Genomic DNA, 24,140 nt, shown 5'->3' with positions numbered 1-24,140 from the left:
ACTTCTACTACTCTCCTCTTCAACATGTTGACGGCGTGTCGGATTGGCTCACCCTTTCAGCACACAATATTTTGGGTTTACTCCTCTTCTCTTGAGTTTTTATCATTTTTGTGACAGAATGTGACCTAAAAAATAAACATCTACGGCATTGCTTTGCTTTATGGTCACATCAAATTTCATACGGGCTTATCACGTATTTGAAAACCCATGGTCATACTTCAATTATCTCTTTATATCCAAAGAAATTAGTGTACGCAAAATTTCGCTTGATTCTTTCTTGTTACGTGACAAGTTGAGTAATTGACCTCCTCATATAAGATTTTTCATTTATCATAACGTTTTTTCTATAATCAAAATTATGGAAGAAATTATAGATTTTACTAGATTCATTATGTCATATGGCAGGAAAATCCCCGCCCATAGTTTTTTTTTCGAAAACATTACCAGATGAGCCCTATTTAGTTATTTTCCAAAAATTTGAGTTACTCAAATGAGTTTTGTATCTATATTACCACAGTGATGGGCCAAACTTACTCAAATGAGGCTTGTTGCACACAGATGGAAGCCCAAAGGCCTAGTTAAGTATTGACATTTGGCTCTGCTTCTACAGTCATTAATTTTAATTAATCCTTTATCATGAAAGCAGAAATCTGTGCAATGCCAGCGAAACAAGAGCATGATTTGCTGGCTCTCTGGACTAAGCCTTCTGTCTATAATTAATATACTAATTAGCCTTAATAATTATTATTATTATTATTGGCCACATACAAGAGCAAACTTAAACTAATCACGAAATTAAATGATGAAATTAATGAAGTCAACTAATCTACTGCCAAAATAGGCCGACATTCACGTGCATGCATGCTTGCTTGCACGTACACACGCTATAATCATCCATATCTCTCCCCCCGAAAAAAAAATCCATGAAGTAAAATTTAAAGGGATCATATAAGCATATTGTGTGCAGTATTGTCTTTAAAAAAATAAATATTATTATATTATTTATTGATTGGTGTAAGGTACGTGGCTACTAGTACAACACACTATACATTTATTATTTTGGTAAGAACAATCTAGAAGGGACAGAGAGAAAACTGTTTGAATTTCAGAGTTGCACGAGTGTTGCGGGCTGCGTTTAAGGAGAAGCAAATTATTTTTCGTGCTCATTTATTGCTCTGTGTTTTGTTGCCCTATGTTGTTCTAGTACTTTGAAAAGTTCCCATGGTTGACGGTAGGAGGGGCAAGTTTTTAACATTTGAGGCCTCTGTTTTGTTTGTAATTCGGAGACTTAATTTCAACTTTGCAAAAAGACATGGAATTAGCATTCTTTTTTCTTTTTTCTTTTTGCGCACAAACGATAGTCAAAACTAGAAAAAATTGGAATTTCTCACATACACACAACTATGATACTGTGGGGATTCGAAATTGATGGATGATCAACTCGAAGAGATAAGTTTCCTATGACACCATTTACCCGATGCGTACCTACAAGGCTACCCTAGGTTGTAGTCCAGCCCATGTAGTTTTTTGAAGATAATTTTTTTAACCTATTGTAACCCATATTTAAATAAAAACAAAATTAAACCTATATAGCCCATCAACTTGTTGTTCCCACTTGTGGTTGGGGCCCTCGTTTTGTGGTCTTTTTGGCAATTTCCCCACTATTTCTATGAATAGGGAAATATTATTTTTCCAAAGTCTATTTTGTGGTCTTCTTGGTGGTTTCCCCATTGTTCGTAAATTAACCCTTTTGTTGCATTTAATCTGTATTTTTTATATTCTAAACTTATTGAAAATTAGTTAATAGGGCTACGAATTAGGATTATATGATTTAATGTATACTTTTATTTATAGAAAAATATATATATAGAAATTGTAAGTTAAAAAATATAATTAGATTTTAAACTAAAAAATTTAGCTAGCCCACCCTTCGAAAAATTCTTAGTTCTGCCCTTGACCCGACGAGATGAGGATATAATGACATACCCGACTCCAACCCCGCCCTTTGTCGTTACCTTCACCCTTCTTTCAAGTTAGACCCAAGCGGCCTTAGGAGCATAAGAAGTACTATTGGTCCCAATAAATGCGCTTTATTAAGATTTGTGTCATGCAATGAAAAAAAACTTGCATGTCATGGGAATAATATTGTTTTACTATCTTCATCCGATCATGCTCTGCTATGTGAAATCCTTATCACATATGACAGAAAGTAATTAGTTGAATATAGCAAAACAATATTATCCTGTTATATACATGTTTCTCAATATGCAGTAGCTCAATTCTGATCTTACAATTGTTTGATGACAATTTTCTTTATTATAAAGGGAAATTTTAGTAACCTTCTCCTTAACCTTCTCTATTTTCCTTATGTCATGTGTCACTTTCTTTACGTTTAAAATAATATCATTGATGCATAGTTTTTGTATCGATTAATTATGTTATTTATTAGTAGAACCTGGGATTATAATGAATATAGTGACAAATTACGATCTTGGTTCAGTGAATTGGCATCGGTAAATGTCAAGTAGAGTACAAAATAATTATTAACATACAGTTTCCAAATTTTAAATGAGGCTTTCGGTGCAAAATAGTTGGCCATTGTTCTGTTGTGCGCCCGGTTTCTTTTGCTCTATCACAAATTGACAATTTATCCCTTTATAATATACATATCTCCAGCTGTATGACGTTTTTTTTTCTTTTTTTGGGTAGCTGTTTTCCAACTGTATGCACGGCTTCTAAACCAGAGAAGGGTTGACTTAGACTTGAAATTAGCAAACTACAATTGTATGAATCTAACTTGAAATTAGCCACGAATTTTGTAGAAGTGGAAGTTTTTTATAGCTTAGTATCAAGTCATTTGACACGGTTAATTATACACGTTGAAATAAGATCGATTAATATTTAACGTGAGCTATGATTTTCACTCCAGTTGAGACGTCATCAATTTTAAAGCTGATTATAAAACAGACATGAGAAGGTTCCTAAAACAATAAAATGAAAGAGCTTTATCATAAAATTTTGCAGAATAGGGAACACTTATATTTAGTTAAGTATATATAATTTTTCAAACGCAATAGCTAATAAAATCGCATTGCAAGCTTACAAATGATATTTTGGTCTATCTTCAAGCAAATTTATCTATTGTTTTTTACAAGTAAAGCAACACATGCTCAAGCAGAAGTTGAATGTGTTAATGTTTGTATATTTATACTTTTAATACATGCATTGCTGTATCTTCATTCTGTCTTTTCCTTTCTGTCCTTCCCAAGACTTGTACACTAATGCCCCAGAAAAACCATTGTGGAGGTCTCTCTGACTTTGACTCTGACTCTGACTCCCTTCCTTGAAGCTCAAGTTTTCTTTTGAGGTCACACCATCTATCATTTTGCCTTTGCCTAACATAACTCGATCGACAATTAAGATATGGAAAAGGCAGCGTCATTGTCTCCATCAAGGCGCCCTGATCTACTTCCGATGGTGTTTGATTCGAGCCTCGTCTCCCCGGGGAGCTCTCCAACCCCTTCTCTCAAAGTTGGTGCATGACTTGTGTGTGGCACATGGTCACTTCCCAAAACTTGTACCTGCTCTATCCTTGTAACGGCCTCCCTCATATCTAATCGTTGATTTGGATTGCTCTCCGTACATGCTGCCCCAATGTGTAAGAGTTTCTCCATTTCACCTAGTGAACCCTTCGTGCTTGAAATTTCGGGGTCTAACAATTCGGATTCTCTCCCTTCGGAGATTGCTGATCGAACCCATTGGATCACATCAAGCCCTCCTTTCCCATTGTTGAGGTATTGAGAAGGGAACTTTCCTGTCAAGGTTTCAAGAATTATGATCCCTAGACAATACACATCACATTTGGGAGAGACTCGGCCATGTTCTGCAGCTTCCGGGGCTTTGTATGCAAATAACGCTTGTGCTACATTTGCAGTGTTGATCAAAGGCCCAAATGCAAAGTCTGAGAGCAATGGCTCATAGTCAGGGCCAAGTAGTATGTTGCTTGATTTGAGATTGCCATGGGGCACATCACATGATGCAAATTCTGTGTGAATATAAGCCAGCCCTTTTGCTGTGCCTTGAATAATCTTTAGCCTGGCAGGCCAATCAAGTTCATCATGGGACGGTCCCCGATCACCTACAAAATCAGCAAGTTTAGAGTTCGATTTCCTTCCAGTGTAAAGAGAGGAAAAAAAAAAAAAGGAAAAACAGAAAGGTTAAATTAATTTCATACCATGTAATATATAAAGCAAACTACTCTTGGGAATGTACTCATAGATCAAGAGCTTCTCCTCTTTTCTGTAGTGGTATGCCAGAGGTGTCAAGATGTTCCAATGGCGTAGATTTCCAAACCTTCTCATCTCTGCATCAAACCCATCTTTTCCCATGCCATTCATCTCCCGCATTCTCTTCACCACTACCGCGAACCCGTTCGCCATGACCGCCTTGTAAGATGACCCCAAGCCCCCATTTCCAAGCACTTCCGCGGCGGCCTTCATCAAATCTGGCAGCCCAAAAACACCTTTCTCCTCATTCAACATCACAAGCTCCGCCATTCCTCCGCCTCCCTTGCCATTGTTGGACCCCTTTCTCGAGCTGTTTCCTGTCCTTTTCGAGCTTGAGGGGCGGTCCACCACCACTTCCTTTTGTTTTATCTCCGACACATTCAGCTCAACCGAGTCCGGATGATCTGCTTTCTCTATGTTCTCCTTCCCAGGCATGTCGAAATGTTCCTCCTCCCCCTTCCGCCTCGACTTCACGAAAAACAGGACGATGAGAGCAACCAGCACCACCGCCGAAGCTACTGACACTGCCACAACAACTTTGGAGCTTCCCCCGTTGCCTTTCGAATTTGAACCATTTCCACCATTGTTGTTGTTGTTGTTGTTGTTGTTGTCATTAGGGGTTGTTGATGCTGCAGGTGGAGGCTCTGGCTTTGCACATTCCTTGCCCAATTTCCCTCCACAGAGGCCGGCATTCCCAGCAAACGACGACGCGTCGAATTTCGACATGCTGGCAGGAACTTCCCCCTCCAATTTGTTGTTGGACATGTTGAGTGACACCAACGTTGATTGATTGATCACCGGAATGCTCCCACTGAATCCATTGTCTTCGAGGTGCAGCTCGAGAAGATTGGGAATCGTGGCCAACGAAGGAGGGATGTTGCCAGTGAATTTGTTATTCGAAAGCCACAGCTTCCTCAGAGACTCCATCTTGACAAAAAAATTGGACGGAATCTCCCCTGTAAATTGGTTGCCCGACAAGTAAAGACCCTTCACAGGACCCAAGGTGTTGAACTCGGGCATTGGCCCCGAAAAATTATTGTTCGCGAAGCTCATGGTGCGAAGGCCCTTGATTTCAGCGAGGACCTTCGTGTCAATTTCCCCTGCTAAACCCATTCCCCCGAGACGAAGCCCTGTGACGATGCCATCGGCGCAAATAAGTCCTGCCCATTGTGTGTTTCGGGCACATGGCGCAGTGTCGGGGGTCCAAGAATTGAGTGCCTCGGCATTTTTAAAGGATTCTTTGAGCTTGAGCAAGGCTTCGGGTTCGGCTAGCGAGTATGCTATACAAGGGAGGACAAAGAAAATGATGGAGAAGAAGAGGAGGTGGTGCGGCCGGTGATAGAAAAACCAGGTTACGGCCATAATTTTTTAGTCGGAAAAAGTTTTTTTGGTTGTGTGCTGCATCGTAGTTGGGGTGTGCAAAAATTTTGGGGGTGACTGTTTTTTGTGTTTTTTTGGTGGGTGAGAGGAAGAGAGCCTCAGAAATCAGAGAGGCCTAAAGAGCCTCAGAATGAGAGGGAGGCCTAAAGGACTTGGTGAACACCCTTTCTTTCTTTGAACAAGTCAAGCCTGGTTCAAAAAACCGTTATAACCGTTTTCTTTTTCATTGAACATTATGGACTTTGCTTACCTGGGTTTCCAGCTGCAATCACATTGTAAATAAATTCTATTCTAGGGTTAGAGTCACCACAAAATTGATATTTCTTATAATAATAAAAAATTATGTTACTAAATATTGAGGTAAAATTTTTTTTTTTTTCCCCCTCCAAAATTAGAAAGGGAAAAGAGGGAAAACTCACACACACGGATACCGTATGAATCAATGACCACCTCGGAGTACACCAAAGACCTGAGTCAATCCAACTAACACCCTAATAGTATATTGTGGTAAAATGTTGGTTTGTGTTTTCTTTATGAAAATTAAAAAGCCTTGGCGGGTTGTGTTGGTTTTACTTCATGGAAGATGGAGTAGCAAACAGAAGAAAAAGAATAACTTGTTTTAGTTTTTTTTTTTCAGCGTTTACAGAGTTTTAAATGATGTCCATGCATGCTTAGAGGAAAACCCAATAGATCCAACTGCCAAGCATGAAAAATCTTAGTAGAGGATCCTTTTCCGTGGGAGAGAGAAACTCCTCAGTTGAGGAGATAGATAGGAAGGTGGTGTATAAAAAAAAAGGTTGCAAACTGTTCTTTTTTTTTTCTTTTTTCTTTTTTTTGGTGTTATCTTTCAAAAATATTTACTTGACAAAGGTTAGTAGTGGGCTCACTACAAATAACCCAACTTTGAGATGGTGTTTAAATAAAAATTGGGTTGGACCACAAAAATGGCAAATTTGGGTTGGATTTTGATTATAATGAAGCCTGGTTTTGTATAGTTGATTTGCTTTGCCCAACAGCTATTTCAATGTAATGATTCTAAGCCCATCAAGATCTGAACATAATTTGCTGGCCCCATTGATTTTTTTATTTTTTTTTGTGTGTTTTTTTTTTTGGGGCTATTATTTTAGAGAATGAGAAGGGTTAAGAGTCGAAGTATCCTGTTTGTAGCTTATAGACTAGAACTAGAAGTACGACTTCTTCTCCCTGGACCATAAAAGAATTGATCATTTTTGTCCCTAGTCTACCATAAATCCAGGAGACTTCATATATCATGTGCTATTGTTGAGGACTTGAGCTTTTATTTATTTTTGGCTAGAAGGACTTGACTAATTGAGTCTAAGTAAAATTAGTAAAACAAAGGAGGCTATGACTTTTCTTCTACCCTAATTAGTAAAAAAGGGCTTGGTTTTTAGCAGAATTGTCTAAAATGGACCTCTTCACTACACTTATTTCATAATAGACACCTGCACAACTCTAGAATTCATTTAACTTACACCAACAAAGAAGAAGCATAGAGGCCAACAGAAGCAAGAGTAGGGAGAGAGAGAACATCTTCACAACAAAATGGAACACCTCACAACACTTCTTCGGATAAGAATTGGAGCAAAGAGAGAGAACAAGAGCACCCAATTCCATTTCAAAGAAATTAAGACATTATAAATAAAGGGAGCTGAATTTCTCACTCCCTTTGTTGGAAATTGTACGTTCACACTCATCTTTTGTCCACTTAGAGCATCTCTAGCAGACTTTCTATCCCATCATCCCTAGCTAGTTTGGCTAAAAAGAAGGAAAATCCTCCTTCTAGCAGACTCCCTACTTGGCTCTCTATTTTGAAGAATCAACTTTTGGCTCTCTACATCTAGAGAGGAGGAGAGAGAAAATGGGGGAGAGAGATAAAGACATTTGGGAGGTTGATGGGGTTGGGTTTTTACTTTTCTTTTTAATATATTTGATTTGCAATAGGGAGAAAGAGAAAGAGAAAATAATAATAAAATATTTCATATTAGCCAAAATAGAGAACATTGCTGGAGGAAATACCTTTTAAGTGATTTGTTATAATAGCCTTTTAGTTATTTTAGCTAGAATTTGGTTAAAGTTTGGAGACTCTCCTGAAAGTGCTCTTCACTCCATTTTTTGTTATAGTAAAAAGTATTTAAAACAAAACAAAAAGGAGCAGAAGAGAATGTCCACCTATTTGCCATGGTAAAAGGCAAGGGGATGCAATTGTTGTTACTATTCATGTGAATAGTATATGCCCTTGCAATTTTTTTGTTGGTTTTTTACCCAGTGTCATAACAACCCAAAGGCAACCACTATTCACATGAGATATAAGGAGAGGAATTTGTATAGAGTTTTGGTGTGAGAAGTAAAGAATATGACTAGTTATTTATTTTTAAAAAAATTATGATTTTTTTTTCTTTTTTTTCAATTTTTTGTTATTTAAATTGGTTGCTGACATCACAATGACATCACCATTAGGTCAGCTTGCCCAAGTTGGTGGAGCCTAGCTCTTGTCCTGGCAAGACTTGGGAACTGGAAACACGAATGGGGGCTTAGGGGGCCTCTTGCTGGAAGTGCTCTAAGGCCCTGTTTGGTTCATGGAAAAGGAGGCTTAGGATGTGAAATCAATTGTTTTCCCATGTTTGGTAAGTCCGGACATGGGAAATGGTTGTCTATCATATCGGAAAGTAAGGGGAAAGTGAAGCCCTTCTCCTAACTTGCATTTTGTTTTCCCTAATCATTGGAAAGTTTGAGAAAATGAGTCAACATTCAATGCTCATTTTTCATGACCATTTTGTCTCTATTAACAATTTAGAATTACAATATATCATTAAAATGCACTCTTTTTTTATTTGATTTAATATGGGTATAATTGAAAAATTATACAAACTTTATTTTCCATTTCTACTCAAAACAAACATGGGAAAGAAAATAAAGTGAAATTTCCCGGTTACTTTCTCGGCATTACTAAATGCGGGAAATGAATCTTCCATGTCCCATTCATTAGGAAATGACATAAGAAGTGATTTCCCCTCAAATCCGTTATGTGAACCAAACAGGACCTAAGTGGACAAAAGAGGTGTAGGAAAATTATCACCCTAAATAAGTAGTCACTACTCATACACTACTGCTATGTGTTAGGTATTTAAAGGAGGGGCATCTAAGAAAATATGAGATAAAGCTTTGTGGAAGTGTCTATTATGGAATAAGGGTTATAAAGATGGTCCATTTTGCCTACATAGTCTAGCCAAGTGGAAAATGTCCTTGATTTGCATACATGAGGTCTCATGTTCAAACTCCTATAACATCAATTGTGTGTGCATGAGAAACCCCCTTTTCTATAGTTTAGACTATCGTTTGTACTAAAAAAAAATTTATATTTTGACATAAAACCCTAGTTTTAAATCCAAACTAAAGACCTTATTCATGGGGCATGAGTTTTTGCAACAGGTGGGCTATGTAATTTTGCTTAGACAAATATATATTGTTAATTATTTCTAACTCGATGAGGAAAAAAAAAAAACTAAAAATGAAGTGCAAGTTGAAAAATTAAGTATAAAGAAAAAAATAATATAAAAGTGAAATAAAAATAAATTAATATAAGATAAGAGTAGGGATGGCAACGGGCCGGGTATGGGCCGGGTATGACAATACCATCCCCGTCCCCGCTCTCCATCCCCGCCCCCATCCCCGAACCAATCCCCGTTTAATAGGTTTCGGGGAATCCCCGTCCCCGTTTCCGTCGGGGGACTAGCCCCCATACCCGCCCCGAATCCCCGATTTTTTTGGCATAAAAAATATTTATCATATATTTTAACATTAAGTTTCATATTAAATTATCATTCAACACATCCAAATTAACTATAAAGTTCAACTCAACTATTCAAAATCACATCAATATGAAATTCTAGAAAAGATTAGGAAGAATTAGGAGAGAGAGGTTAGCTTAGGGTCAAACATAAATATTATAATTATATATTTATTTATTTAAATATAAACATATATATTTTCGGGTCGGATTCGGGGATGGGGACGCCAATACCATCCCCTCCCCATACCCGTCGGGAATTTTTTAAGTTCGGGGATCCCCATACCCGATAACCATTTGGCCCCGAAATCTCCCCCCATTAGGATCGGGGACCCGACGGGGACCCTTCCCTGCGGGAATTTTTATCATCTCTAAATAAGAGTAGAATAAAAAAGAGAAGGAATAAAATTGATTAAAAAATATTGAAAAACAAGAGGTAAAGTAAGTGGATAAATTAAAAATGAGAAAATTAGCTCCCTATACGAAATACGAAATACTATCAATAAAAATAAATTGTGTGGTGCATGCATAGTTTGATTTGTCTTGTCAGTCGGCGTTTTCAGACTTGTCTGATGTGATGGGAAACGTTTTTTAATTTCTTCGGTGCCAAGAAGACTTTGAACATTTCAGAGCAAATTGAGCATAGGACCCCCAACCAACTAATTCAATTCAATTAAAATTATTATACTTACTAGAAATACAAGTACACATATGGATCATGTGCCCTATCTTTTTTTTTATTTGACCAATGTTTTGAAAGATTCCTATCCAAATGGCTCTGCCCTACCACCACCACAAAACCCCTATCAATTTCAAACATTTTCTTGACTTGTTTGGCAACCTTTATGTTGATGGGTGACCCGACCTTCCCATTAAAGCTAACACGTTTTGAATATGGCTGCTGGTACTTCGTCAATTCTCTCTCTTGGTCAACTAAAATATATATTTAGTAGAGATGCTTTAAATAAAATTAAAAAAATTTAAAAGAGGTGCATTTGGATTGGAGCACAGTGCCCTCTTAAATACATAAAAACATGTATGAAACGAGAATAATACTATTTTGTTATTTTTGATCAATCACATACTGACACATGTGGCATACAATGATTGTCTAGAATATCAAAACAGTGTTATCCCCGTTTTATGTAAGGGTTTCTTTATTGAGAGTACACGTGTGGAAAGTTCCCACCAAGCAGAAGTTTTTTATATTTTGTGGCATTATTAATTAATGGGTTTATTTATTTATTATTTATTTGGTCTGAATTGTCAATGTTATATTGTATGTGTACAAACAATGAGAGTGGGTGAGTAACAAACCGCGTCGGAGATTTCAAATCGCATTCTTTAATATGCATGAGTGAATAAATAAGGTGAGTTTAAAATCTGCTTCGGATTAAAAATAGAAAGATAAAACCATAGGGCACCTTTTAACTTATAAAAGACTGAAGATAAAAGACCAAAACAATAGCTTTTGATTTTTCAAACATCCCTTGGTGTTGAAAATTCATTTGGAAGTTTTTCTCTCGAAAACACAAAAATATTTTATTTAACGTGAGAAGCACTTTAACTTGTTTTGTCAAATATTGTCAGAATCACTTTTATTATCTAAAACAATTATCAAACACACCCTTAATTCCGGTCAAAAATCGTTTAAAAAAAACTAATGTAAGTGGGGAGGGGGTATTGGCTCGGGAGGCTAGTGGCAGTTGTATTGCAGCTAGAGTATTACATTGCAATCATGTAATTTCAATGTAACATGCATACATATTAGCTAGGGGAAGTTCATGATGCAATGTAGATTTCCATTCAAAGTGATTCAAGCACTGCAATTATGTCAGGAGCTCAATTTCGGACACATCTGATTTGGGAAAGATTATTGATTATGCTCGGGATGGTTTTCTTCAGTTTCATGATTCTTCGTTAACTCATGTTTTTCAAGAAACTAATATGATTGTTCATTATCTTGCCCGTTATGCTATATCATTAGATTGTTATATGTTAAATTGGTTTGATAAAGTCTCCCGATATTGTATGTATATGATGATTTGTTAAAAAAAAAATTTGTAATTTTTTGTTACAACATCCAAATATCGCTTCTTTCTCAAAAGTAACATAACATCACATTAGTTCATCATTGTACAAAACTAGGCACATAAGAGGAGAAATATCAACTCATATAACTCATTTCAAATAGTTGGAAATTTGCATTATGAAAAAATATAACTAGTACATGGCATGCAATCCAATTGCTCATCAGTCATTCAATTACTATCAAATTCAGTTATTAGGAAATAAATAATTTTTTTATAAGAATAATAAACGAGTGATAATATAATGTGGGCAAACGTTACATCAATAAACAAGCTCATGTCACATGGAGGTTGTAGTTTTTGTTATGAATTTTGGAGGAAAAAATAAGTTATGCTAACCACATCTAATTATTGCGCTAATTTTATCTTAAGCAACATGAACTGAACTAATTAGATATTAATTTAATGACATTTTGAGGTTGAAATATCTATCCTAATAATTCCTAATTTCTTCTATAAAAGAAAAAAAATGAAATAAATATTTTGATTAATGTAAGAAAATAAGAAAGTTCAACCACAAAATAAGCCAAAAAATTTCAAACATTATACATAAATTCCTACTGTAATGTAACCACATGAATATCATGATGTTATTTTTCTACAAGTGATATTGGAAATGAAGGGACGAATTTAGGACCTCGAATATGGGAATCAATGTTATTAACCACTTCAGCTACAAATCTAAACTATTCAAAATTAATTTAATATATCGAGAGCACTTGAAATTGGATGCAATGACTCACATTTACTAAAATAAATTTTTTGGAGTAACAATAATAAATTTTATTTTCTTTAAAAAAATATATTTTCTTTTTAATGAATAATGTGTGGGGTATATTGGTAATTTCATATACTTGACGGAGTTAGAGTTAACAAGGTTAGGCAGAGGCGTAGAGTTTGGTTCCTTGATTTCGTGCCGACAAGGACCAACAGGGTGGCGGAGCCCACACGTGACAATTACGAGCAGGTGGTTCTCTTCTTCGTGTCTTCGGGATTCGAGACTTCGGTTGAGCAAGAGCACGTTATACACAATTCTCAATACTCCGTGGGTAATATCGTCACTTCACTTGAGTGGCCATAGTGATCGCCACGTGTCGAAATATTACGCGCTTCGACGGAACATTTTCCACCTACGAAGTTTCCTCCTCGTAGTGGTCGAGGACAGTTTTGTAATTAGAGCCCAAGTGGGAAAGCATCGTTATGTAGGAAGGTCTCTTCTCTTCCCCTCTTGCCCTTTGAGTCCACGTGTTTGAATCATGTCACTTGCTTGCGCTTGCCTCGAATTTTTTACAATGCAAAAAACACGTGCTTAAAAAAATAGAATACCCATTAACCAATTAATTTTAATATTATATTCAAAGATAAAGACACCAAGAAAGCTCATGGCCGATTATAAGATTCAAAGAACATGCTAGGCAAACTCACTTGGCTCTCTTCATATATTCTCCCTCCTCCTCCCCTTCTCTCTTCACCATTAATATTTCTCTCAATTCAAGCCCCTCAAGCATCATCATCACCGAACAAGATTTGATTTTTCTCTCTGTTTCATCACCATCAATTGGAAAAGCCATGGCAGAGAAGGTCAATTTTGCACAAACATGCAACCTCCTGAGCCAGTACTTGAAGGAGAAGAGAAGCCTGCAAGTCCCCACAACCATGGACTTGTTGACTAACATGGAGACCGGCCCAGCTGCTGAGACTCCATCTTCAAAACCCAGTATTGATTTGTTTCCACAGTTTGCTAAGAACCCAGAAGCAGTTTTCTCAAATCAGCCTGGATCTGCCCAAATGACCATCTTTTATGGTGGCCAGGTGCTGGTTTTCAATGATCTTCAAGCAGAAAAGGCAAGAGAAATCATGAATTTCGCTACCAAGGGAAGCTCCAAGATTTCTTCTGGGTTTGTTTCTAATGGTATTGACAAATTCGGTTCTGCCTCTGTGACCAAAATGGTGGCTTCTGAGCCAAATATTTCAGCTAATTCTCAGGACATTCAGAAAGTTCATTCTCAAGTTATTGGTTCAGGTAATTAAATTGTTCATCCCCACTAAATTACCTCGATTTTTTTTAGTAAGCGATTCGGGAAGGGAGTTTACAATAATATTCATTGGGTGTCTGGAGTTTCGAACATCCTCCCAGAGGTGGAAGAGTGAAGCTATTGGTTGTGTATTTGCTAGGCTTGTAGTTTTTTGGATTTTGATTTTTTTTGCTACAATTTTTTTGTACAAACAGATTTGCCAATTGCAAGAAGAGCTTCGCTTCACAAGTTCCTAGCCAAGAGGAAAGAAAGGTAAATTGCTTTCTGAAAAATAATTTAATTTCAAGGTTGAAAAGTCTTGTTCCCCAATTTGGGTAAATATGTGTGAAGAGATTCTTATTGGGATTTTTAATTTCAGGGTGGCAGCCATAGCACCATACCAAGTGAACCACCAAAGAGCATCTCCTTCCAAGTCTGAGGAAGAAATGAGTTCAAGGGATCAAGTAGAAGGCCAATGTTCAAAGCAGCTTGAACTCAGGCTATATTGATTTAGTGGGCTCACAATTTTTATTAGATTTAGATTTTATTGTCATTATTATATAAAATATATATATATATATATATAGGGTTCCTAGCGGCTTTATGATTCTGACTCTGTAATTTGTTAACGCCCAATTTATTCTTCCATCAAAATTTAATTTTTGTAATTATTTTTTATAAATGGGATTGGATCCATTTATGGATGGATATTATTACTATGTGTGTAACCGAAATTTCTTTGAGAGATTTAATATGATAATTTAGATCCAAATGATATAATAAATAAATAAAATTAGATCTTAATGAAAATGAAAATCAAGTTCGTACACTTTTTGTTGTTGTTGTTTGGAGAGAAGCACGAAAAGAATTTATGTTTCCTACTTTTCAGAGGAGACGATATGAAGAAGATTATTTTATTTCCTAACCCTAATTTTATGTCTTTGTTTCTTCTTGAAAAGTGAAGGAACAGAGGAAAGAAACTCTACGCGTCTGAATTAGTCAAAGTTGATCAACTAGCAGTGGATGGTTATAAAGGAAAAATAAAGAAATAAAGAAATTAGGGTTGTTTTGGATTCATACTGAGTTGTATGGACATCACTTTAGTTAATGTGGTCAACTTTTGTTTAATTAACTTTTAATTAAAGCACCTTAATCCACAAAGTTGTTAAAGTTTACCTTCCATTCCTTCTACACCCTCCCACTCTTATTCTATTCACGCCTTAAAGTTTAAGAAATCATTGTGTGCAGTTGCAGTATACGACATCACATTTACTTTGGTAGGATTATTGTGGGATGGGTGGAACCAAAATACAAGGCTCTCCCTATTGTGTGAGCGTGGTCGAACACGTCATGTGGTTTGATGGGCATACACAATAATTTCTTTTAAAACCATGGATAATGTGGTCCAACGAAGTTCATGGTCATAACAGGCTCTTGAATCAAACTTTTCCGTAGGCAAAATATGCAAGATTTACACAAAATAAGTGAAAGCGTTTGCTGACCACACTAGTTAACTGAGAAAACAATTTGGTGTGATCAATGAGCATAAAGGCTAAACGTTAGTTCGGTTGTAGAGGCAATTTTTGAGATGGACGAAATAATGATCTACAAAATAAAACACAAAGGAGATGCCTAGCAAAAAAGCAAGGGCAAAGAGCAAGAGAGTCGTTAGAGTAATGGCATAACATAGACGATGAAACCGAGAGAGATGTGTAGATCGATGATCATAAGATCATATATGGATGTAGAAGATATGCTATGACGAAGACCAATGTAAACATTTTTCCAAAGGTACATGAGATCTACGTCAAAAAGTGTGGACACAATGAATAAACGAGAAAATTTTGGGTGAAGACTTGAACTAGATGAACACGAAACAACATAAATGTAATACCCTAAATTTCATTGCAATGAAAAAGAACCAAATGGTATTATTCAAAATATATTGCTCAAATTTGAGTTGTTTAGACTATTACTTGTATTAGAAAAAATAATAATAAATCGTCATCTTCTAAAAAAAAAGGAATTGAAAATTAAATGACAAATACCTAAAGTGGGCTACAAAAGAAAGGCTGAAGCCCAACTTTGGAGTGGACTCCATATGTAACAAGTCCAACACCACCTCAAAATCCAAGCTCAATTTCCTAGCCTTAGCCCCAAGGCCTAAATAGTTGAAAAAAAAAGTGTGGATTCCCATTTAGGAAAGCCCAATTAAGTTATAAATAAGACTTTTTAGTGCCTAATCCAGAAATAATTAGCTTATTATTTCATTGATTGAAGTAAGTTTAAATCGAAGTGGCCAAGTGGCATGTGGCAAGAGATTGGGTCAGGGGAGCCAAATTCATTAGCTTAGCATTTGTCCCTCTTTTGTCTTTGGTATATCCCTCTATATAAATCCCAAGACCCATTAATGATTTTTTTTTTTCTCTGTCAGAGGCCTCTTCTCTCTCTCTCTCTCTCTCTCTCTCTCTCTCTCTCTCTCTCTCTCTCTCTCTTTGTTTCGCTCTCTACCCTCTACCCTTCTCTTTCTTTCGCTCTCTACCCTTCTCTTTCATTTCGATTGAGGCCCTTGCTCGAACCCTAACCTCAAATTTCTCGGCCAGACACCGACTTTCTCGGAAAATCACCGAGGAAATGCAGCACCAGAGGCTGAAGCAGCAGCAGCAACAAGCTCTGATGCAACAGGCTCTTCTTCAGCAGCATTCTCTTTACCACCCTGGCCTATTAGCTCCCCCTCAGGTTCGAGCTTTTTCTCTTCTTTATTTCTTTTCCTGTGACTTTGATTCTGTTTCTGGGTACGAGTTTTGCTTGGATTTTGGTGTTGATCTTCGAGCTCCGGTTGTCTTTCTATGTGATTGCATTATGGAAGCTAGCGACCTAGGGTTAAGTTCTCTTCTTTCTTGTTTTGGAAGTACCTGATTTCCAAGCTTGGATTTTTGATAGTTTTTGATGTGCGAACGTTCTAAATTTGATTGTTTCTCGATAGTGGAAATTGAGCTAGGGTGTTGAGTTTTAGTTTATTTTTTGAATTTTCTCTTCTCCGTGTTATGTCTTGGAGCTAAGCGGAGCTCGAGTGTTGGGGTAAAATGATTCATGTTTAATTAGATTAATCATTTTTTAAAAAACTTTTTCGGAATTCAAATATGGTGAAGCATTATAGGCATCTGTGTAACTTTCTCATCATTATGTCGTAGTGAAATGGCAATAAAAATATCGTACTGATTTATCCATTCTGAACACTGGTTTTTTTGAATTGTTTCTAAGTATGTTGTTCCTGGTGATTTTGAAGGCTCCCGTAAGTTGCAGAAAAGAGTTTCAAATATAGAAGTAAACCAAATGGTCATTTTGACCTATCTTAGAATTTTGATTAACTGCGTAGGGTTGCCCTTTTTTTCGTTAACTTTAGTTTTCCTGCCAACCATGTTTTTGTCTTGCATAATCATTCTTTTTCACGGCGGAGCACTAGTGTTTTAAATTGTCCTGGTTAGTTTCTCGTGCAAGTACCTATTTAAGTGGATTCTGCTTTCCGGTTGAAGTACTCCTGACTTGGTTGATAAAGAAGTAGGGGATTTTAGTTTATTTTGATTTAGGTTTCTTTTATTTTGCTTGTATTTTTTAGGTTTCTTTATTTTCTTTTCTTTTTCATATTTTTATTTTGCAGATAGAGCCAATCCCAAGTGGAAATCTGCCTCCTGGTTTTGATCCAAGTACTTGCCGCAGTGTGTGAGTGTTTTGTCTAGACAATTTTTTTTCTTTTCATCTTGTGTTTTTCTATGTTTCACCTCTATGCTTATGTAACTGTTATAGTTCTCCGTAGTTTTCATACCTTGAATCAATACTTCATTGAATATTTGATTTTTTGTCATTGTTTTGTTTCTTTCATTGTTGCTCTTCACTTACCCCATTCTATCTTCCTAAAGTATTTTAAATTTTCAACTATCTTAAATTATGCACCTTTATTGCAGTTTTACCCATTCCCTGGCCATGCTCTCTTTCCAAAAATATCAATATGATGTTAACTATGTGTTACTTGCATTATATTTTTGTCATTTCTGATCGAGTAATTGCTTATGGATTAATTTAATTTCTTTCTTCTCTTCTGGTTTTAAAACTTCCAGTTTCTTTATTTTTGAGAAATTTCAGGTATGTGGGGAACATACATACCCAGGTGACTGAACCACTTCTTCAAGAGGTTTTTGCAAGTACCGGTGCTGTTGAAAGCTGCAAACTTATAAGAAAGGAAAAGGTAAGTTCGCAATGGTCCACATAGCCACCCTTGGTGTTTATTTTAACTGTTTTGCTGTTCACCAAAGAAGTCTACTTGGTGGCTATTGAAAATTTCTTGAATCAATTAGTTTACTATGAGCCTAACTCAAATTTACCAGCTGACAATCATTTTTGTTTTTTCTGCCTTTTGCAGTCATCGTATGGGTTCATTCACTATTTTGATCGCAGATCAGCTGCCCTTGCAATATTGTCTCTCAATGGCAGACATCTGTAAGTACAAATCTTAATTACTCTCCTGGTTATTTTGTTTGTTATGATTGTCTCTAAAATTTTGATATGTGATTTCAAGGTTTGGGCAGCCTATCAAAGTAAATTGGGCATATGCTAGTGGTCAAAGGGAGGATACATCAGGTTAGTTCAAGTTTTTTCTTTCCCGGAACTAATTTTGATGTAGGTTTCGCATTTATCAGCTAGGTTAGTTTTGATATTGTCTTTTTGATGTGCAGGTCATTTCAACATTTTTGTTGGTGATCTAAGCCCTGAGGTTACTGATGCTACGTTATTTGCATGCTTTTCTGTTTATCCCAGTTGTTCGTAAGTGTCTTCTCGGACACCCATTTTCTTAATTTTATCATTTTTTATAGGACATCTGATGGCCAATAGTTAGAACTCCTGGAAGTTTTAGGTCATCCGTTAACATTCGTTAAGCTTACCTTGTAATCCAGTGTGTTTATGACGTATCTAATTTGATTGTTTTGTTGGTGTTAGAGATGCAAGGGTTATGTGGGATCAGAAGACAGGGCGTTCAAGAGGCTTTGGGTTTGTCTCATTCCGAAACCAACAGGTAGTATGTTCTTTACTTTTCGTATCTTTTGGAATGCATGGGATCTTGAATTCTTTTTTGTTAATAATCTATTCTGAGTCTGAATGGTAGTTCTGATGGACTGGTAACTGAATGCAAGGGATTAGGATGAGGGAAATTAGGTAACGGCTTTGATATAGTGACATCAAATTTCAAATTTTCTTTTAAAGAGTCAATAACGCGTTAGCCAAAACCAAGCCTCTGCATTTATTTAATTATGTAGATTTGTGCTTAAATTGATTCTCATCATACTTCCATTTTCTCTTTCAGGATGCTCAAAGTGCGATAAATGACTTAACTGGTAAGGACGATGTTCTTCCTTCTTTAAAAAATATTTTAAAAATGCATAGATGCTGAGTACGTGGTTATGGCTTCTTCTCTCATATTGCTTCTCATCGTACTTTGAAACTTTTTTTGGCTGTGATGCCAGGTAAGTGGCTTGGAAGTAGACAGATACGTTGCAACTGGGCAACAAAAGGTGCTGGTTCCAATGAGGATAAGCAGAGTTCAGATGCTAAAAGTGTTGTGGAACTTACAAATGGCTCATCAGGTGAGCCCACCGTGGTCATTTTTTATGTCGAAAGGAAAATAATTTGGTTTTTGCTAGTTTCAAATTTATTATGTGAAAGGATAGAGCCCTCTGTCTGTGACAGACTCATATTCAGTTTTGATTGTGCAGAAGATGGGAAGGAGACAACAAACAGTGAGGCTCCGGAGAACAACCCTCAATATACTACTGTTTATGTGGGCAATCTTGCTCCAGAGGCAAGAAATTTTCTTATCTATTATATCTCTCTCTCTCTCTCTCTCTCTCTCTCTCTCTCTCTCTCTCTCTCTCTCTGTGTAACACGTGCACACACTCAGATACACACATATACTTACCCGCACTGTCACACATTAATTTCTGCCATGCCTTAGATGAAATTTTTTACTTTTAACTGCTTTTCAACTTGAGTTGGTGCTTTTTAGTTTCTTGAAAGAGGAAATGATTTAGAGAACTAAATGAATATCTTCAGTACTTGTAGATCATAGAAATTCCACTGTTATTAGTTTATTTGAAAACCTGTTAAATTGGTCTTTTCGTTACAGGTCACTCAGCTTGATCTTCATCGGCATTTTCATACTCTTGGTGTTGGGGTGATCGAGGAGGTTCGGCTCCAGCGTGACAAGGGCTTTGGTTTTGTGAGATTCAGTACCCATGCTGAGGCAGCTCTGGCTATTCAAATGGGAAATACTCAGTCAATTTTGTGTGGTAGACAAATAAAGGTGTGGTTCTCTGCTTATTATTAGAGTTATGAATTTCAGGAAGTTGGAAATAGTAGAGGACTGGGTTCTCTCTCTCTTAGTGATGCATGTATGTTGTCCGAGTGTTTCTACTTTTTGTGTCTCTACATTGATCGCTGAACTCATATTATTTTTGTGTATGTAGTGCTCTTGGGGTAGCAAGCCTACTCCACCAGGGACAATTTCAAACCCACTCCCTCCACCAGCAGCAGCAGCACCTTTACCAGGCCTCTCTGCAACAGACCTCTTGGCCTATGAACGGCAACTTGCAATGAGCAAGATGGGTGGTGTCCATGCTCTCATGCACCCCCAGGGGCAGCATCCCCTTAAGCAGGCAGCAATGGGAATGGGCACTGCTGGAGCAAGCCAAGCTATATACGACGGCGGATTCCAGAATGTTGCTGCTGCCCAGCAGCTCATGTACTACCAGTAATAATACATAAGAGTTCTGTTAAATGTTACAACCTACATATATATATATATATTTCCTGCCACTATGCAGGTGTTATCTGAGTTATAAACCCCTTAGGAAGCGTTTTATTATTTCCGCCCTTTGAGCGGTGAGCTTGTTACCCTGCCTTATGTGCTTGCTGTCTCTGGATATGTATCATGTATGATCTCTGTTTTCTAATGCGTTATGACGAGTGGTTATTATTATTAGAGGGAGTAGGCTTTTTCAAATTTGTTTTCAGTTCTTCCCCCTTTATTTATTTATTCTGCTTTTGTTGTCATTTTAGCTGTTATTGATTTTGTAATGGTAAAACCCACCTTTGTTTAAGCTATCAGCAATAGCTGAAGATATGATCAATACATGGAAGTCAGTATACAATTTCACTCATTCCCATATCCGGAAGCTACAATTCGAAGTAACTTAGACTTCTCTTTGACATAGCTCCTTGAAAGTTGAAACATTGGAGGCAAAGGCACGAACGGGGGTTCAAGTTAAGATTGGACAATTAAGACCCACTGATCTGTAATTTATTTTCTTGGACGAATTAAAAATGGAACATCTATATTCTTCTACAATCTAAAGTGACACAGACAAGGTTGGAAAGAGTAGATGGATTAACAAGGCATTATGCATCAAACTACTTCAAGCACAAAAAATGAAACAAAATGAAACAGAATGAAACAAAATGATCCGGGATCCGCAGGCTACATCTAACTCTGTAATCCATAGATAAGAGACCAAACTTCTGGGTCATGAAGCTGATTCAGTCAGATTCCAACCTTGCAATATAATTGTCATAGAACTTCCCTGCCCGTTCGAGATCTCCGAGCTCGGTATAACAATCAGCAATTGCTCCATAAGCTTCTGTGTTTCCTGAGTCTTCTCCTTCTCGCTCGGAGATTGCCAAAACCATAGAATGGTATTTAATGGCTTCTCGGTACTTGCCCAGTCTTTGCAGCGAGGCACCTACGAGATGCAAATCGCATTAAAAAGAATAGAATTAGAAAAGAATTTCAAAATAGAAAAATACCCAAACCAACATAATTTAAGACAAGTACAATTGCAAACTGTTCAACATCGCACTGCTACCTGAAGCAAATGAACAAAAAAGTGAATTTGTGCACCAAGTATGCTCAGTCTCAATTAGATAGAGAACATGAACAATTGCATCTAGTTTTTCTTATTTGTTGTCAAAACAAAGTTGCAAAAGAATTTCATCTGCCAGTGAATGAGACATTCAGTGGGAGTGCTCAATGTAGTTTATATTACAAACGACTCAATAACACAACTTAACTGATGCAAAAAAGAAACAGAAAATGTTTGTTCCCAAGATACGGGCACTCCAATTTTGCTACTTTTCTTTAGTACTTCTTATTCATATTTGAACTGCCGCAATAATATTATATGTGAAAACAGGAAAGTAAAGTAATGAACAAGAGTAACGGAAACGAACCTAAACCTCTTGCAGCCTTCTTTTCCTCAATTGGGTCCTTCACACTTTGAGCAAGCTCAAGAGCTGTCTTAAACTCGCCCAGTGCTTTTTCTGTTTCTTGATTCCTCAAAAAGTTCTTCCCAGCCTTCAATCGAGAAATCAACTCATGCTTTCTTGGATCAACTATCACCTCATTCTCTGGTAGTACTTTTGCACCAATAGGTGAATAACTCAAAGTGGGAGCATATGACTCAATCTTAGCCTGCCTTCTTAGAGACTGATTGATTTGACGCAACTGTTCATTCACTCGCTGTAATTCTCCTTTCCTTTGCCGAGCAAGCAAGCCTATCATAGAAGCAATAAACTATCAACAAACTACTCAACATGGCTATAAGGAATACATTGAATACAGGTTGAAAAAAGAAATGCAATAGAACTACTTAAAACGTGTTCATAAGCAAAGCCCTTAAATCCTATGGAACAGCATGAATGCTGATTTGATTATAAACCCAGTAATATCTTACCACCAACAGTGGCCCCTACGAGGGCTACAAACAGCAGTACAGGCATGTTCATGTTGAAAACAGAGTTTTCAGCTTCACATGTTTCTGCTAACGCCTTCAAAGGTGTTGTCAGTATTAAGGTATTACCAACCAAAAGTTCCATTGCTGGGAATCTCAACTGTATGTCTCCCTGCTGAAGTGATAGTTTCCACAGGAGTGGAAAAAAAAAATTGTTAAATAGGGATCATCAGATCATAATAGATGCGAAGGATTTAGGGTAACAAAAAATAGGAATTTGGAGCACACGCATCTTCATGATACTAGACAAACTCAAATATCTTTTTATTCCCTCATAATGATGCATCTGTCAAAAGATGAAAATCAACCAACAGGGGGATTTAAGATACTTGAACGGAGCACCAGAATGCAATACTCATCAGGTTTCTACATAAACCTTCGAATAAAATACAAATGATGTTGTCATCTATAGATTGGCTTCATAAAAGGGTGTAACATATATTTTCCTCTTGTAATACTTTTTCTATAGACTGGCTTTACACAAGTCACAAAGCAGGCAAGTTACGGTGACAAATATGAAAAACCCCAATCTCCCAAAAATAAAAATAAAAATAAACCATAAAAAGCTGGTACAGGAACTCACCATCATACCTGACATTTTTTGTTTGGCAACACATGGTGGATCTCAAACAGTCCATCTAAAGTATTTCCAAATGCTGACCTAAGCTTTTCGGCTTGAAATGGAAGAGAAGGTAACTTCCCTGGTTCTTACAATGAAAAAAAACTTCCATGTCAATTTGCAGACCAGCTTCAATTCAAGTGTACCAACACATTTTTGCAACAAACAATGTACCAAGTTACTGCCCAAGAACATTGACAAGAAAAATCCCATAATGCAGTAGCTTTAAATCCTCACATTCCACTCACACCTTTGACCATGCCAAGCTTATTTATTCATTTCAATCTAGGAAGAAAAACTAAAAAGAGGGAAAATTTTCAATTATGAAGTCACCTATATCTGAGAATTCTAAGTCAACAACATCCCATTTTCTTTCCTTAACTTTCTGAGCAACCAAACAGGAGCCCAAGTTAAAAATCCCCCGGAAAACTCAAGGTCACTAAATTGGCACCTAAAAGAAAGAACTTTAAGAAGTCATTACTAACCAGGAAGACTGGACTTGACGGAGATTTGATCGGACAGTGGAGATCGGCCGGAGTTCTTCGGGTGAGTAAATAAGCAGCAGGAGAAACGGGCTACCACCGCCATTGCTTCGGATAAACGTTGGTGGCGTTACTGTGGGCTTTTAGATAAGCAGAATCTTTGTCAACTAAAAAATAACTTTAATTCATAAATAACATTGGTGCCACTGGTCATCCGACATGACGAGCAGGAGGATTGTATTTTGGATATTGATAATGGATAACATTCTTCCTTACTATTTAATTTTTAATTTTATTAATAATAATAAATGTGGCATAAATATATTGATATATTCTATTTTTATTTCACCGTGCATTTTAAGATAGTGGATTTCAACCCATCAAATTGAAAACTCTTTGAGCAACTCCATTTATTTGCTCTTAGAGCATGTCCACCGCAGGGACTTTAGCCAGGGTAAGAGACTTATTCTCTCAGTTTTGGACTTTCAGCGCAGCACCTGCAGCTGACAGGACCCGACCCAATTTCCACTTTGGAATTCGAGCCAAGTCCTGTGCGTGTCCAACGTCTGGCGAATGTCGGGCACAATTGACCTTTTTACCCTTCTTACTTCAAATTCTCTTTA

At 37.0% G+C, this 24,140-nt stretch overlaps 4 protein-coding genes across 8 annotated transcripts; 2 read left to right on the top strand and 2 right to left on the bottom strand.

The window, feature by feature from the left end:
- Positions 1-3,078: 3,078 nt before the first annotated feature.
- LOC117620514 (pollen receptor-like kinase 3) lies at positions 3,079-5,817 on the bottom strand. Its single transcript, XM_034350591.1, has 2 exons — positions 4,235-5,817; positions 3,079-4,138 (listed from the first exon to the last, which is right to left on the bottom strand). The coding sequence occupies exons 1-2, from the start codon at positions 5,646-5,648 to the stop codon at positions 3,417-3,419; spliced, it is 2,136 nt and encodes a 711-aa protein (XP_034206482.1). The 5' UTR covers positions 5,649-5,817; the 3' UTR covers positions 3,079-3,416.
- Positions 5,818-12,944: 7,127 nt separating this feature from the next.
- On the top strand, positions 12,945-14,307 carry LOC117623358 (protein TIFY 10B-like). Its single transcript, XM_034354304.1, has 3 exons — positions 12,945-13,587; positions 13,795-13,852; positions 13,959-14,307. Exons 1-3 carry the CDS (start codon positions 13,134-13,136, stop codon positions 14,086-14,088), a joined length of 642 nt encoding a protein of 213 aa, XP_034210195.1. The 5' UTR covers positions 12,945-13,133; the 3' UTR covers positions 14,089-14,307.
- A 1,731-nt stretch (positions 14,308-16,038) lies between these two features.
- On the top strand, positions 16,039-20,633 carry LOC117620889 (oligouridylate-binding protein 1B). The gene is made up of 12 exons (XM_034351129.1): positions 16,039-16,318; positions 17,241-17,302; positions 17,723-17,825; positions 18,000-18,076; positions 18,156-18,217; positions 18,313-18,400; positions 18,575-18,650; positions 18,939-18,969; positions 19,099-19,218; positions 19,348-19,433; positions 19,758-19,934; positions 20,098-20,633. Exons 1-12 carry the CDS (start codon positions 16,214-16,216, stop codon positions 20,383-20,385), a joined length of 1,275 nt encoding a protein of 424 aa, XP_034207020.1. The 5' UTR covers positions 16,039-16,213; the 3' UTR covers positions 20,386-20,633.
- Positions 20,634-20,947: 314 nt separating this feature from the next.
- LOC117620890 (protein FLUORESCENT IN BLUE LIGHT, chloroplastic) lies at positions 20,948-23,765 on the bottom strand. Of its 5 annotated transcripts, none has more exons than XM_034351130.1 (5): positions 23,521-23,765; positions 23,008-23,123; positions 22,360-22,531; positions 21,857-22,180; positions 20,948-21,369 (listed from the first exon to the last, which is right to left on the bottom strand). In XM_034351130.1, exons 1-5 carry the CDS (start codon positions 23,621-23,623, stop codon positions 21,167-21,169), a joined length of 918 nt encoding a protein of 305 aa, XP_034207021.1. In that variant the 5' UTR covers positions 23,624-23,765; the 3' UTR covers positions 20,948-21,166. The 5 variants fall into 5 exon arrangements, with proteins under 5 accessions (XP_034207021.1, XP_034207022.1, XP_034207024.1 ...); XM_034351131.1 differs by having other exon boundaries at positions 22,360-22,528; positions 23,521-23,750; XM_034351133.1 differs by having other exon boundaries at positions 21,009-21,369; positions 23,008-23,117; positions 23,521-23,764.
- Positions 23,766-24,140: the final 375 nt, after the last annotated feature.

This window comes from Prunus dulcis, chromosome 3 (assembly GCF_902201215.1).
Source record: "Prunus dulcis chromosome 3, ALMONDv2, whole genome shotgun sequence".
NCBI lineage: Eukaryota > Viridiplantae > Streptophyta > Magnoliopsida > Rosales > Rosaceae > Prunus > Prunus dulcis.
Note: the sequence above shows the minus strand (reverse complement) of the source record. Positions and strands in the feature narration are given on the sequence as shown.